At 45.6% G+C, this 16,670-nt stretch overlaps 1 protein-coding gene across 2 annotated transcripts in view; it reads right to left on the bottom strand.

The window, feature by feature from the left end:
- Positions 1 to 648: 648 nt before the first annotated feature.
- The window catches only part of COP1 (COP1 E3 ubiquitin ligase), a 196,561-nt gene continuing 180,539 nt past the window's right edge, over positions 649 to 16,670 (bottom strand). For both annotated transcript variants that reach the window (XM_065409149.1, XM_065409150.1), the window contains exons 18-19: positions 4,467 to 4,511; positions 649 to 1,811 (exon numbers count right to left, since the gene is read on the bottom strand). In XM_065409149.1, coding sequence (XP_065265221.1) covers positions 1,794 to 1,811; positions 4,467 to 4,511 — 63 coding nt within the window. In that variant the 3' untranslated portion in view covers positions 649 to 1,793. The remainder of the gene's footprint in view (positions 1,812 to 4,466; positions 4,512 to 16,670) is intronic.

The raw sequence follows: 16,670 nt of genomic DNA, 5'->3' as shown, positions 1-16,670 counted from the left end.
ATTAGCACTAGTACACCTCACGATTCCTGTCAGTTACAGCTAGCATATCTCACCCTCACCAATGCATAATATCGGCATGCGGAGAAGTTAAGTGACTCACCAAATGTCACTCAGGACACCTATGGCAATCAGCATTAGACTTCACAATGCTCGACTCCCAGTCCTTTGCTTTAACCTCAAGCCCACCTTTACTCTCTCTCTTTCCTCTGTCCCTAGAACAGGGGTCACAAGGATCTCACACCTCATCCTTCCAGGAAGCTCCAACCAAGCCATTAATCTTTGGATGAGCTAGGATGCCTTTCACAGCCAGGCAACTCTAGTTCCCAATGGGATGTGAGGGAATGCAAGACTCTCCCTTCTACCAAGTGAAGCCCAGCACCCATGTGGTACTCCCAGACTGAAAGGGAGAAGTTGAATGTGGGACCAAAGTGAATTCAAGTGAGATGTTTGTAAATAAAACATTTCCATCTGGTGTCACTATGCACAGAGCAATTCTTCAGGCAGATGAGAGTGGAAACAGATAAAACGTTATACCTTCTAATTCAACTTTAAACTTACACTGGGGTAGTGGTACTGGCAGCTCTGTATTATTGTCGTGCATGATAATGTGATCTATCTTCTTGAACCCTCACAAAGTAACAACTTAACACTCAGCATCACGGTTTATTCCGCCCCTCCATATGTACAATTAAGTGTATGCCTGGTTAGTAAAAATAAAGCTCCTGTACCACGGCTTTGAAACACATTACAATCAATTAAATTCCCCCCTTATTACAACATTCAAAATGCTTGGCTTCCCCACGACATGAACTGGGGGCAAACAACAGGTCATGTGGCAGAGTGGATGACACAGCAGGGCACTGGTAACAGGATCTGGAGCCTTTCACCTCTAGCTGAATGATTCAATCCAGCCCCACTCAGCAGTGCAGGAAGTCATTAGCTAACGGCAGTTTGGTGCCCTATGAGAAATAGTTTAGTGGAGTCAGTCCAGTTCGCAGTCAACAGATGTCCACGTCACAGTTGGTACGCTTGTTTTGTTGGCAAGCTGCAGAGGCGCTAAGAATTTTGTGGGCACGGAGACAGAATGACCCCATCCTTACAAGCAGCCCCTCCAGGTCAGGGTTGAGGCATACTGGCAGGGGGAGGGAGAAGCTGCCACTTTCCTGTTGTATCTGGAGGACTTCAGTCTCCAGAACTGTCAACCCGGCAATTTTCATGAACATTGAATGCATCTAAAAAACCAAATCACAACTAAACCACATACATCTTATGCTCTCAAAGCAAACTGCTTCGATGTCCAGGTAAGGCTCAGAGATTTTTTTTTTCCCCCTTGTGGGGATGGAGGAAAAGCCCAGGTAAGGTAACCCAGAAGTGTGTGATTCCATAGTACAGCCCTTCTGTGGTCCTGTTAGCTCCCTTCCCAAGTAAATCTGTTCCCATATGCAACAAGAGAGAATCTTCCAGCTTCACCTTGTGGCTCAATCATCTTTATTATTCCTTTCTGTTATTTGTTTTTATTTAAAAGAATTTGTTTCCCTATCATAAAAATTAGACAACCATACAAGCAGCAGCAAAGTCCGTGGAGTTAACCTTGATGGCAGACAGTTCACTGGTGTTCCCTGTGTTTCAAAAGGTCCTATAGAGTCCGTAAATGGAAAAAAAACCAAACCAAACATGATGGCTGTGGAGAGGAATATCAAGGTGGTTTCAGTTTCTTGCCCCACTGAGGATCCCAAATGAAAGCTGTAGCATGTCAGCAGGACCAAGTACCTCACGCCTTGAGAGAAAACACTTCATACCAGCTCCAGTACCTGGTTAAAAAATGGGAGCAAACAAGCGATTAGAACAGGGGTTTACTGTGTTCATTATCTCCTACATCACTAGGAGGTGAGCTGACCCTTTCTCTGCCTCCCTTACTCTCTGTTCACCAGCATACAGTAGTGTCTTGCATGGCCTTGTAAGCCATTTTAAAAAACGAAAGGCATGCATTAGGTTTTGATATATCACGACATGATGCAAGACTGTCCAATCACCTCTTATCTTCTTTGCTCCTAATGAGCACTTTCAATCTGGCGTCTTCCTGGTGCACTGATGAAGACAGCAGACCCTTCTGTTCAGATGAGCATGAACTAACTCTTCCAAGCTCTGACAGCACTATGATCTGGGGCCCTGGAAGGCAGGACTTCCCCCAGCAGGATACAATTTGCACACTCTTCAGAGCTGCTTGGGTACTCATCTGCTGAGCAACCAATGGAGTTCCTATTAATTCTTCCTAAACCTGGTCCCATCCCACTGACCACCACTTAAAAAAGGCAACACCAGAATTCTAATATCTGTCACTGTTTACACATTTCTCTTCACATCTTCATTAATTAACAAGCTAGCTGTACGTGCAAAATCTCCTCTTTACAACCAATTTTTCCCTGCTACTCGATTCATTTAAGGATATCATAAGCCTCCGTGCGTGTCACCAATTTCACTAACAGGGAAGTGACTGAAGTAATGGACAACAAATTGCAACCATACTAAATGAATCGCCAAGGAGCAAAAGGCAGCAGGTGCAACATACTACTGTAGCAGGGGTTACCAGGAAGCTAATGCAGAATACTCTAACAGTTAAAAATGCCCTGCAAAGAAAAAAAAAAAACCACCACACACATCACTGGGGCCTTTTGGGGTGGGGGCTTCTTTCTGATTAATAAGAATGAACTGAGAGGTGAAATTTTTCCTATTCTGTTCCCCCGTTTTTTGTTTTTAACATAAAAATATCAGGACTATTAAGTCCAGTCAGGTTTTGCCAGAGAACTAGAGTGGTCACTGAAGGTCACAGTGACTTGGTTGCACAGAAGGGAAAAGAAACCAGGTCTCTCGAGGGGCGGAAACCTCTGGGTAAGTTTGAAAATGGATTGTGAAACACTAAACAATTACAAGAAAAAGGCTAGAGCTTGACTACAAAGCCATTTAGGCACCAAGCCTCTAGGGCTAAGGGGATCACGTCACAATGGAGGCCAATGTTGCCGATCACGCTCTGGGGCCAGTCTGTGTGGCATGCCCTATGATGTGTAGTTCTGACAATCAGAAAGTGGAAAGTGTGCAAGTTCTGAGGTTCATGGAACAACAAGGTCAACAAGCAAAGAGTGTCAGTGTCAGCATCACCATTTGGTGATAAAGTTCCAGGGACAGATTCATTTACAGAGTGCTTGTGAAGAGAGAGGTCCTGAAGACAAGAGACCAAATCACAGCTATCAACCTAGTGTCCTGTTTACTATCTTGCTGGAGACTGAGCTCAAATTTTGACATTTTAAGAAATCTGACTTCAAATTCAAGTTGAAAAGGTAAGTTTGCAGTTCTAATTAACAGTCATGCCACATACAGTCCCTGTGGGAAAGGGAAGGAGATCTCTGAGCGAGCTTAAGGATTGTTGAACACTAGCCTCTTCATGCAAGAGGCAACCAGTCAAGTTTTACAAGCTGTTGTCTGTAGGCACAGATTCCTGCACTAGGAATGAAAAAAAGGTGAGTGGAGCATGTGCTTGTTTGGAACATCAATTCTTATTGCTGAGAGTTTGGATTTCAGCATGATTCATTACGGCACCCTAACTCAGTGGTAGTAGCCAGAGGACTGCAGGGGTTTCAAACTTCATTGCACCACAACCCCCTTCTGACAACAAAGTTACCACATGACCCTGGGAGTGGGGTGGAGCCTGAGTCCACCGCCTCGGGTGGGGGATGAGGGGACCGCAGCCTGAGCCCTGCGTGGTGGTGGAGCTTGGGCTTCAGCTCTCGGTCCCAGCAAGTCTAATGCTGGCCCTGGCAACCCTATTAAAATGGCGTCGCAACCCACAGCTTGAGAACCGCTGGGCTAACACCAAGGAGTTAAGATAAAGCCTCCTCAATTTGTGGCTCATAGCCACAGAGATTAGCATGCAAACATGAATGCATATGCAGGTGCGTGTGTGTGAGCGGCACAGCATTAAATTAAAGTCTTGCACTTCAAAAGTAAAGCCACAGTCACTTTTGGATTGATGACAAAACTCTAATGGCTTTTGTGGCAAATGAAACATGGAGCCTATTTGTTAGTACAGGAACACACACCATATGTGAAAACAGAACAGCATTACATGGCTAATCTCAAGGGTAACATACTGCAAAATGTTTCAAGCTTTCCCGCTCCATGTCGGTTTCTTTCTCATGCTGCAGAGAGCCCCGAGCACTGGCAACGGCACAGTGGCTGCTGGACAGTTGCCATCATGTTTTCCACACCTGCCTCCTAACTTGGCTTCTCTGCCTTCAGTTCGTTTTATTCTCCTCTCCAGCTTGTGCCAAAGGCAAATGCATCGCTTAAGCTACAAACACCCACCGTTGGGATGACCTCTTCTAACTGCTTCTCCTGGTAGAGTTGTTATGACCTTGCTCCCTAAGAATGGATTCAAGTGTTTAAAAATGGAGATGCAGGAAATCACTTACCTTAATTGTACCCTGACTGTTAGCAGCGATGAGCACATTGGATTCCTGAAAAAGAAGAGAAGCTATCAGAGTTTGCAATGCAGGTTTGGAAGGGGCATAGAGTAGGAGACTGATTTTAAAAACATTAAACACTTGTCTGATTTCAAAGGAATTGAACTCTCGCCATTTCTGTTGGGCTTTTGTGGCCAGAAATCTTATTGTTAAAGATTACATCAGCTTGAAGAATTAGGAAGCAACAATCCTTAGTGCTTGCACAGACATTTAAATCTTGAAAGTAAATTACAAACACAAATTAATCGTCACAATACGCCTCTGAAGACGACAAGTAGTATAATCATCACTCATCTCTTGGCAGTATGTATACAAAGGTCTCTGGTGCCTAAACTAAACCCAACTGAACTGAATAATTAACATGACCCCCAAACCCTCCAACTAAGGCAACATACTCAATTAAACAGCCAAGAAATCTGAAATAGAAACTAAAATAAGAGGAATACAACAGCTTCTCACACACAAATCGGAAGGGTCAGAAAATACAACAGTTCAAAAGGAAGAGAATCAGAGGACTTTGGCTCTGGCCTGAAGGATGCTAGAGAGATGCGATGTAGGTACCTCTCTTAGGTATGTATAGAGCAGTGGTTCTCAACCTATTTACCACTGCGGGCCGCATATGCGGCTCACTATGTGTTCCGTGAACCGCATCCACACAATATATCTATATATTGCAGCTGTGTGCTGACTGGGCCGTAAGTGGTCCACTTGCTGAGAACCACTGATATAGAGAGTCAAACTAGGCACACCTCGGTTGTCTATTTATATGGCCTGCTTCACCAGGCTCTGGATGGGAGTGGGAGTGTGTAGGAGACGGCAGGCAAGTCCACCCACTTCAGATGCTTTGGTGGGAAACAAGGTAGGGGGAAAGATCCAAAAAGAAAGAAAAAAAAGGAGAGAGATTATCAATAAGTTAAAAGAAATAACTACTAGAGGGAGGAAGAACCCTGAAAAAGAAATCAAAGAGGCAGAATCACACTTCTCAGAATGGTTTCCCACATCCCTTCTTTTCCAGCCATGCAATACCAGCAATTGTAGTGTTTACTGCCAAACTGCTTGGTCTAAAAGAAGCTGATATTAGAAGCAGCAAGATAAATGGAAAGATCTGTCTCAGAAAAGCTATCCACCCTCAGATGAATTTGGCTTAATTATCCCATCACTTCACGCATACATTTTTAATAATCTCAGTGAACAGAATATCCCCACTTCAAAGGCGCATTACACACTTGCATTGTGTGTGAGAGTTCGAGGAAAACAGCTAGCCTAAACCAGCTGTGTGTAAAAATTGGTAGATGCTGGCACTTTATAGCATCAGAGGTGAACACATTGTTAGCTCAGCACATAGCAAGATTAGGCTACAAACTGCCTCATCGTGAGGTTCTGAAGTCTGCAGGACCACCAGCTTTGAAACAAAGGGAGAGGAAACTGGTATATTATTCAACATAAAAAGCTAGTTACCTAACAATAGTTGCCTTTTGGTAAACCACTGGACTACTGCATTACAAATGGATTTGATCATCCCTGGATAGCGTCCATTACAGGATTAGCAAGAACTTTGATAGCATCTCACATGTGACCCTCTAAGCCAAAGCACTTGTATAGAAAATATGCCCTAAAAAGAACCATAAAGTCCCCATTTCAATTCTTACACTGGATAAGAGGATGGTCTTGATATTGGCACTGTCTGAGAATGCCACAACTTCTCAATGTAAAGTATCAGAACATTATGCCAAATCACAAGAACACTTATGTCATTAAGGAAAATCTTTGATAAACATGTACAGAAACAAACAACGCTGGGACTCAAATGCCCGACAACTAGATTACTTTGAGATATCTGACTAATTTTTGAGACAAGGGAGGAGCATAAACAGATATCAAATGTCTAGTACAAAGGGCTGGAGCTGATAAGTGCAAGATTGTTGGTTGTGAACGATTCTTGTTTGCATTGTGAATGACTGGTAATTCAGCATCGCTGCTGCAGTCTGTCAGGGCACCACTGCAAATGAGCTCTGGCTCAATGGGTTGCTTTACCAGCTAAATAAAACAAAATGCCAGAGGGTAATTCACTCTTTCCTGGGAACCTGCCGTTTTTCCAGCAGAACCTCTCTCTGGGTCTGAGATAATCACTGCTCTGCAGCTTTCATCCCCAGCACACAGACAAACAGGAGCAGACAGGGTAAATTAGCACCAAGTCTGTCACTGAACAAATGGCCACTTGCTTGTCAAAGCACTCTAGCGCTGTGGTTGCTTCTACAGGGGCACAATCTAAGTAACTTTTTTATCCCCTGGAGGAGCAATTCTCTTCCCCTTTGTATTGCCTATAAAACAGCCATTATGCTCAATGCATTAAAAACCTAAGCAGGCTGTGAAATAAAAATTATTCACATAGCATGTGATCTGTAGATTTACAGCTGGTGACAGATGCACATGTGTTTAATCAATCTTTTTGCCTGTGTATACATAAAAAGTTGCCCAGTTTGCGCCATCTCTAGGGTTGATTTTGCTGCTTAACAGGAGCCATAAACTCGATTTTAAGGTTCTTTGATTTATGCCCAGAACATACCGTGGCCTTTATCAGCATATATTAGATGCCATCAAAAGGCATTACAACAACTTACTATGAGGGCAGGAACCTCCACTCTGCCAGACAATTGTATAAAGAACTGTTGCTTACCCTACAGTAACTGTAATTCTTTGAGGTGTTGGATCCCACTTTAGAGGTGCATGCACTTCACACACGCAACAGAATAGCAGTGTCCATTGAGGCCTCACATGCACCCAGTGCCACCACAAGCTCTCCTGCACAAGGACATAAAGGCCAGGGAGGCAGTGACCCCCACCCCACCCCTGAGTTCCCTCCCAAATCAAAGACATTTACTGTGGACTCTGAACATCAAGGATGGAAGGCAGGTCATGGGATCCACAACGACTACAACATCTCAGAGAACCAGTTACTGTAGGATAAGGAATCTTTCTTCCAGTCTAGGTGGCTGGCAAGCGGTATCCTCTCTGGATGGCAGGAATGAGGAATGTCAGCAGCAGTAGTCAAAAATTGAAGTACCAGCTCTTCTGAACTTGGCATCAGACTGGCTGCCACGCAAAGGCATAATGTTTGACAAAAGTCAGTGGGCTGCTCCCTACTGCTGTGTCTCTGAAGTAGGCCAAAGAAACTGCATGTGCCCTAGTGAAGTGTGCCTTGGCATTTGGAGGGGAAAGGCCCTGCACGATCCACTTAGAGATTCCCTGTGATGAGATGGCCTGGCCTTTTGATGAGCCCCAAATAGCCACAAAGAGAGGAGGAGACAGTCTGAACGGTTTGGTTCTGTCAAGGTAACAGAGAAAGGCTCTGGAAATGTCCTAGGTATGTACCCTCTTCTTTCCTGGAGTCAAGTGTTGCTTCAGGAGGAAGACTGATAGGGTAACTGACCGATTTAGGTGAAACTCCAAGATCACCTTAGAGATAAAGCTAGGGTGTAATCTCAAATACCTTGTCGCTGAAAGGACGCATAAGGAGGTCTGGTCATAAGGACCAGGAACTCTCTGACTTTCGATGCAGAGGTTACTGCAGCCAGAAAGATGGATTTAAGGGAAAGGTAGCAAAATGAATGACCCAATACTGTACTGCAGGGGTGGGCAAACTTTTTGTCCCAAGGACCATATCTGGGTATGGAAATTGTATGGCGGGTCATGAATGCTCACAAAATTGGGGGTTGGGGTGCAGGAGGGGGTTGGGGCTGCAGAGGAGTTTGGGGGGCTGGGGCAGGGGGTTGGGGCACCGGAGGGGGACAGGGGTGCAGGCTCCGGGAGGCGCTTATGTTAAAGCGGCTCGCAGAACCAGCAGCATGTTCCCCCTCCGGCTCCTACGTGGAGGCGCGGCCAGGCAGTGAGCGCTGCCGTCGCTTGGGATGGGGGCAGTGTGTGGAGCCCCCTGGCTGCCCCATGCGTAGGAAATGAAGGGGGGACATGCCTCTGCTTCCAGGAGTTGCATGGAGTGGGGCAAGCCCCCGACCTCACTCCCCGGTGGGAGCTCGAGGACCGGATTAAAATGTCTGGAGGGCCGGATGCGGCCCCTGGCCCATAGTTTGCCCACCCCTGCTGTACTGACTGGAGAAGCTCAGTAAGTTTCAGGAGAACAATATACGGTCCAACTCACTGAAGCCAACCCACTGGTGCCACAGACAGCTTGGCACTGAACACTACACTGACACCTACAGTAGGGATTGTAAACCTTTGCATTTCTGAGTCGTCCCCCCCCCAACATGCTACAAAGACTGCAGGGCCGGGGGGGGGGGGGGAGGGGGAGAGAAAGAGGGCCCTTGGGCATAGGTGTAATTTGACTTCTATTTTTCGGGGGGGGGGGGGGGGGGGGGCTGGGCAGGGCCTGGTCGGGCTCAGGTCAGTTCTGCACAGTGGGGACTGCAGAGGGAGCGACCACTCCACCCCTACTCACCACAGCAGGCCACCCAGCCTGTCTGGGGGGGTGCAACCAAAAATTATATGAAAGAGCGGGCGGGGGGGGGGGGGGGAGTTGGCTGGGGCTGTGTGCGGACAGGGGTTAGCTCAGGGTGCAGGGAGGGGGTTAGCTAGGGGCTGTGTGCGGACGGGGGGGAAGCTCAGGGTGCAGAGAGGGGTTAGCCAGGGGCTGTGTGCAGGCACAGGGCTTACTCAGGGTGCAGGGAGGGAGTAAGCTAGGGGTTGTGTGCTGGGTCCCCCTACAGCTGCTTCTCCCCGAGGGCTCTGCCATCCCGGAATCAGGTCCCCCCGCCCAGGCACCCCCTTACTGGATGTGTGAGCAGTCAAAGGGGGCTGGGAGCTGAGGAGCAGCCACAACCCGGGGAACCGGCAGATGACAGGGGAATGCTGTGCCTGCCCCCTGCATGGCACCAGCCAGAGCAGTAGCTCTCTGCATTGCCTGGCTCCAGCTTCCCGTCTCCAACCTGGCCAGGGGGTAGGGCCTCAGGGAGGAGCAGGAGGAGAAGGAGGTGGTGGGGTGTGTGTGGAGCTGCCCCCAGGACTGCCCTGCTCTGGGTAAGGCACTGCAGTTTGGTGGGGCAATGCCCCCCATGTCTGTTCATGGGCTCAGGGCTTCTGCCCCATCGGGAGCTCCAGGGCTCTGGCCCTGCAGCTCCCAGCTTTAGCCCCGCAGGGAGCGCTGGGGCTGCAGCCATGGGGCCCTATGGGTTCCCCTGAAAGGGCTTGTGGCCCCCCCCCAGGGCACTGTGGACCCCCAGTTGAGAACCGCTGACCTATGGTACTGAGGTCTGGCACGCAGAGGGGCTGCTCCAAACAGAGAGACTCCAGGCAGATCTCCATGTCTTCTCACAAGGACTGATCACCTAAATCCTCAGGTGTCTTTACTTAGCACCATCTTCTCTGCATTGGTCTTTGATATCACTTGTCTGCTAGACATGGTGCTAGAGGAAGCTAGCTTGTCTGCTACCAGGACTCTGGAGATCATTTCCTCAGGACCTGAAGAGACTTTCATAGGTTGAAGTTTCATCTCGGGGAGCAACCACGTCTTGTGACTTATACATTCTTGCGGCGAATGAAAGGATGATGGGACTCTCTTAAACTGCAGAGGCAATTGCTGTGTCCACCTTTCAATGGAAGTCCATCGCAGGAAAGATTGCTGATTTTGGATCTGCCATGTCGAGAAGCCCTGTATGGGGGGTAGGGGTGGGGGATCTCTATTGAAGCTTTCAGGGGAGTCTGACCATAAATATTCAGTTTATATGGGATTATAGCATTCACAGCTGTCATTGCTCAGAGAATTAGAAGTGTGCTGGAAGTTTTGAGCAGTCTGAAGAAATTTAGTCAAAGCTAATAACTAGAAGGTCAAACACACACCAGCTTCGGTCTCATTGCCGAAGGTGGTAAAGGGGAACTGAGGGAGAGTCACAACTGTCCTGTCCTTTATGTATTCCTATGAGAACATGAGGCAGCACAAGCGTGTATGTGCAGCCCTAACAGATGCTGCTATTCAAAAGGCTGATCTTGGGCGCCTGCATATCTACAGTAGGATCCACATTGACAAGTACTCAAAGACAAACACTGTTTCAGACAGCAACTGAAAGCTCCACTCAACTACTCATACCCAACTATATAATCATCGAGTACTGAGTCTCTCTCCCCCTTCTGTCCCCACAACCTCAGGCACTTTGGGTGAGTTGTAGCATTTCTAAAAATGAAGACTAGATGGGCATTGATGAGAATCAAGCATGGCACAGGCAATGGCTGTCTAAGCTTCCCTAGTACAGCTCTGCCAAATGCTGGTCCCTGAAGGGTTGAGATCCCTGTCCTGGCAGCTCCAATACAGGGATCTCAACCCTTCAGGCTGGATCCACAGGCATAAAACACCCATTATTTTTGGGGGGCTGGGAGAAAGCAAAAAGGGAGAGGAAAGACTGCCCCTTTCCTGTTTTTCCATTTCCTTTATCCCCCAAACCAAAATTTCAGAGGCCATAGATTAAAACCTAAGCCAATGCACCAAAGCATCTTCCTGCCATAGTTCTTTCTGAGAAACATGTATTCTTCCTAATAGGAGTTGGGGATACAAAACCCTGTAAAATGCCAGGCTCGGAAGTGGAAAGCTCTGCAATTTAACTCCCCCCCCGTTAGAGATCAATAAAAAATTCAAGCTGTAGCTATCTTAAATGCCCAGAACATTAGTATTCACCCTGGCAAAGGTGCTCTCCTGAGACTGAACGTGTGCTTTACATGTTTTCCCCCGATATAAAAACGTGATCCTATCCTGAAGAGCTCAAAATAAAAAGGATTAACACATACACCATGCAGATCATTTCTTTTTCTTAATATAACCCTGTCTGTGAGGACACCTCTTCCTTGTCTACAAAACTCAAATGCAAAATATCACAGCCTGGTGCAAATATGCCTGAAGAAATAGTTGCAAGTTGTCTGAGGAATAGGAAAGCCAGGATGCTGATTTCTAAGCACATTCTCAATTACTCTGTTTGAAATGAGATACTAAATTAGGGTATTTTTTATGTACCAATTACACAGATTATCTCTGAATGTGATAGCTAAAAAAAACCAAAAAACACCACATGAAATGTAGTCTTATTGAGAACAAAAAGAAGTACTTGAACTGAAAGAATTGTACTGTCTAAACAAACAAAGCTCTCCAGCCATGTAAACTAGCAAGTCCAAGAGAAAATGCATAAATAATGCAAGGGCATTTCATAAGGGCAGTTAACCTTTTAAAGTTTGGTTTTGTCAGACTAACAGACTGGAAGCTGATCTAGCTACATTTTCCACTGAAGGTAAAATTGCTACATTATGTTACACACATGGCCCTGATTGCAGAAACAACAGGAAGCAAAGTTTGGCAAAGGAAATATCAAGATATTTGATTTTCATTTCGGTCATGCTCTTAATGTTACCAATTGTGAGGTGCTACACACTGCAATGAACTGCAGTAATAGTTTGATGTGCTGAAGCTACAGTTTACTGAAAAGATTAATTCAATTGTAGCCATTTGGAGCAGGGATCACTTTTTCATTTGGTGTGCTCACTAATGTTAGGTCCAGTTACTTTTCACATTTAAAAGGATTCACCCTCTTTTTTAGGATAACATATTTCCCCCAAATTTACAGTACACTCTGAGGGTAATGTTTGAATATTTTGGGAATTTTCAACTAAACTTATTATTTAGATTAATTTCAAATGGGACCATCATGAAAATATTCTCTGGAGCCTGACCCTTTTCCCCCTCCCAGACCTATTTTACTAAGAAAGGGCTAGTTTATCATTACACTTTCCAAATAGTTAACATTCATTGCCAGCTAATTTGGAACATATATTCATGTTCCTAGTAAAGATGGCTGCCATTTGCCATTCTCTCCCCCCATGAGATTGAAGCCACAGGCGGTTTTAAGGAAAGATTGCCCCCATTTCACTAAAGCCTTTGCTATCACCTGTCATATCTCTCAACCTTCAAGCCTTCCAATGTGAGAGTCAAGCCATCGAAATGTGTGAAAAAATGGTCAAATGATGGAACACCTTTGCTGCACACCAGGTCATGATGGTTTCTCAGTATAAAACCTGATTTAAAAGAATATTTTCTCATTGTATGAATAAACCAGTTTTTAAAAAAGGAATCTGGAAAAGAGGAATTCTGTCACATGAAACAATATGAGGCTCCAATATGGGTCATCAGCAGGTCTGAACCCTAGACCTGCAAATCAGATCCCTACCCAGACTGCTACCATGTGAACTACTGAAGTAACTTATTGGCTATGGGAAGGACTAATGTCTTGTGTGTAGCACTTTTGTTTAGCTTTTAGAGGCAGAATTTCTTTGTGATGATGCAGAGTCTGTAGCTGTCAGCGGAAACATGCTGCGTGGCGTTTTAGGGAATAGTTAAAAGGTGTCTGACAAACAGAACACAAGGACCTTTCAGGGGATGGGCTCTGACAGACCTGGCACAGGTTCTGGAGGCAGTGATCCCTTTTTCTTAGCCACTGAGTGCTCTAGGGGGAGCTTCTCCCCCGAACATTTTCTAGCAGGTTTTGGTACCAAAGAATTGAGGAGGGCCTGTGCCTTTTCTTCAGTGCTGGCGAAAGGGATCAAGGAGCCTCACATATCTCGGGTGCGACGCTCTGTATTGAGGCCAAGGTATTTGTGGCACTCTCCACATGCACCAGCTCTGATACAGGGCAAAGTGTTACCCCCATAAGCAGACACTTGAGCCTGGCCGCTCTATCTTTGAGTGGGGCTTAAAACCTTTACAAATGTGACATTTGTCACTGCTATGGGATTCTCCCAAACATTTCAGGCAAGATGGATGCGGGTCATTGACCAGCACAGGATTGTTACAAGACCGGCAGGAATTAAACCCCAGAGAGTGAGGCATCGTTCTGATACCAAAAGATTAATTTTAATCAAAAAGACCTAAAAACTAAAACCCAGCACTAAAATCTAACTTAACTAACGTTAGCTAGCTAACTCATTTCCAATAGTAACAGGGAATATATATATAAAGGAGCGAGGGAAGAATTAGGCACAAGAAGTCTGAAATTGCTCCAACAAAAGTCACCGGTGGTAAGAAGGAACTGAGTGACATCGGGGGCAGCACCACGCTCGTACACCTACACGATGCCTCATGTAACGGCAGAGGGCACACAGGCCAGCCCAATAGGTACTGTTGAGAGAAAAAAGTTCCCTGACAACTGTGCATGGAGTGCACGCATACCCACAGTGGAATGGACATGTGCAAACACTTGAAGAAAAGATATTACCTCACCCATGCTGTCTCTTGAAATTCCTGGGACCAACACTGCTAACATGAATTCTATACATCATTCTGACAATTATTTTCCTTTTCACATGTGAAGATCAAGTCTCTTCAACACAAAAAAAGATCAAATTAGGATTATTTGGAAAGAAATGTGCAACTGCCCAGCAAACGCAAGAATGCACCCAGGTATCTCTTTCCAGCTTCAGCTGTTTAAAAAAAAAAAGCCATGTTTTATATTAAGTTTCTTCTTGCTACCTGATAACTGTGTATTTTGTAACAATGAAATTATTCACACCGCAAGAGACAATTTTTCTGCGTGTGTGCGCGCGCGCGCATAAAAATAGAGAGTTGTCCAATTTTTGTCATGTCTGGTACAAACATGTATGTGTGTTTTCTTGTCACACAGGAGTTCACAGACTCTCTACAGGATCCTACATCAGGAGCAAGCTTTCAAATTAGTGCTTTCATCATCTTAACACAGGCACAACCTGCAGTTTCTATAGAAGATGAGATGTGGACTAAGCAGAAATTCACTTCCCAGCCTGTTAAATCCCTCCACATCATTTTAATGCAGACCAACGCCTTTAGCCTCTCTCTCTTATTCAGACTTTCCTTTAGATAAAATAAATCCCTCAAAACCAAAAATGTTTTCTGGCATTTTTTTGCCCTGCATTTTCCATCTGAGCCACATGTGGATCCCTTGACATAAGGAACATCTATCCCCGCTTTATTAAAGCCTCTATACTGAAGGCACCCTTTATTAATGCCTCTCTTTTTTGGATTTCACAGTTAATGCATTTTTTTCTGCTTTTATTTAGGCTGAAGTCAGCACAATATCCTACCGTATAACTGGAAGCTCATTTACTATCATACATACACAAATTTATGCCTTCACTCACAGCATATGGGGGCACAGCGGAAAGTAGTCAAACACTCGCTCCAATGAGAGACACTCGCATAAGAAGAAAGCCATTTGCCAGCCAAGTGTGAAATCATTTTTTCTTAGCATGACCTTTCCTTTCAGCATGTGCTTTTCAGAAAAGCAAGACCAAGAGGGCAATTCAGGACCTGGCTGGAACAAAAAAGCGTGTCTGACTGCATGTGTGTAGGGAGCTGCCCACAGGTTGCTATTGATTTATCCCATTTTGCGAGGTCCTGTGAACCCTAGACAGAAAAAATTAAGGCCCACAAATAAGAGGGGGAGGGGGCTGTAAAAAAATGGGGGTGGGATTTGGGGATTTTCTCTGAAACTTATGCAGCAGGTGCAATTCTCTCTGTATTTCAGTCATTCTGACACAAAAATGTATACAAATAAGCACCTACCTGGAATTTACTTGGAATTCAGTCTGGAATAATTTGTCAGTGACAAATTATGCTACAAACACCACAAACTACAGAGGCCCAATGGCTGGTGCACAGTTCCCAACAGGCAGGCAGAGACAGACATTAAAACCAATGTATGTCAGTATCAGCATTATGAAAATTCCCCCTCCCCATACGAGGGAATGCTGAGCTTCACTGCCCATCTCCTATCCACAACAAGGTCTCCAAAGCCCCCCTGTCCCCACACAGCCATTTCTCCTGGGACAGACTTACACTTCAGACACTCTCCATAAGGAGTAAGTTTGAGGCCCTTAATGAAATCTCGGCTTTATACAAATACAGCAGGTAATAAGCCTGCAATGCTACGTACAAACATGCAACAAGTTAGCATCACTATTGCAATACCACAAGAAATGGCTAGGTAAAGGCCTAGTGTGGATTGCCTTTGCCCATCTATTTATATTTGAAAGCCCCAAACACCTATTTGGTGATTCCAAACCAAGTTACGCACCAGCTAGTCTGAGGACTGCAGAGGCCCAGGAGGAACCAGCCATTATCACTGTTGTATTTGTTCTCTCCCCCCTTCCTCCTCTCCTACTGTTTGTTACTTTCTCTTCTCACATCTTGTCTTAAACTAGAGTCAGTTCTTCAGGACACAGGCCAGGCTGTCGTGTGTGTTTGTGGAGGGCCCAGCAGAATGGGGCCCCAGGCACTGTTCATTACCACTGCTATTCTTGTTCTTATTCCCCGGGCTCCTCCCCCAAATGCTCACTCCACAGGAAGGAACTAAAAGATCAAATACACACATTGCACCGCTCTATAAGATGCTCCCAGGTCCTGAAAAAACTAACATTTAGAACCATAATGGCAATAATTCTGTTAAAAAAACAACAGTGCACAATAGACTGAGGGTACGTCTACACTCAGAGCTAGGGCTGTGATCCCCAGCTTGCAGAGACATACTCGTGCTAGCTCGCTAAAGATAGTAGTGTAGCCATGATAGCATGGACAGCGGTGAGCAATGGCAAGGGATAGCCAGGCCAAGTACAAACCTCCCTGGACCCTGTGGGTAAGTACTTGGTGCAGTTAACCTATTGCTGCTTCCCGCATACAGAGGCTCCAATACTGTTTTTAAGCACACCAGCTTGAAGAGAACTAGCATGAGTATGTCAGAGCTGGGAATCACAGTGGCAATGGCAGACATAGCCTAAGGGCTTATCTGCATTTAAAATGCTAGAGTGGCACAGCTGTGCTATGGCGACAGGAGGGATTCTCCTGTCTGCGTAGGCAATCCACCTCCCGGAGAGGCAGTAGCTAGGTCGATGAAGAATTCTTCTGTCACCCTAGTTCTATCTACATGGGGATTTAGATCGGCTTAACTATGCCGCTCAGAATTATGGACTTTTCACACCGACTGACTGACTTAGTTAAACTGACCTGATTTTCTAGTGTAGACCAGGCCTATGAGACGTAATCCTAAAAGCACCCCAGTGTCCTGGCATTTGGGTAGGGGAAGAAAAGAAACCCAACAAGGTAGGGAACTTCCGATTTTTGTGCAGAAATTGCCCTGC

The sequence above is a fragment of the Emys orbicularis genome, chromosome 8 (genome assembly GCF_028017835.1).
Source record: "Emys orbicularis isolate rEmyOrb1 chromosome 8, rEmyOrb1.hap1, whole genome shotgun sequence".
NCBI lineage: Eukaryota > Metazoa > Chordata > Testudines > Emydidae > Emys > Emys orbicularis.
This window is presented reverse-complemented; position numbering and strand designations above follow the sequence as displayed.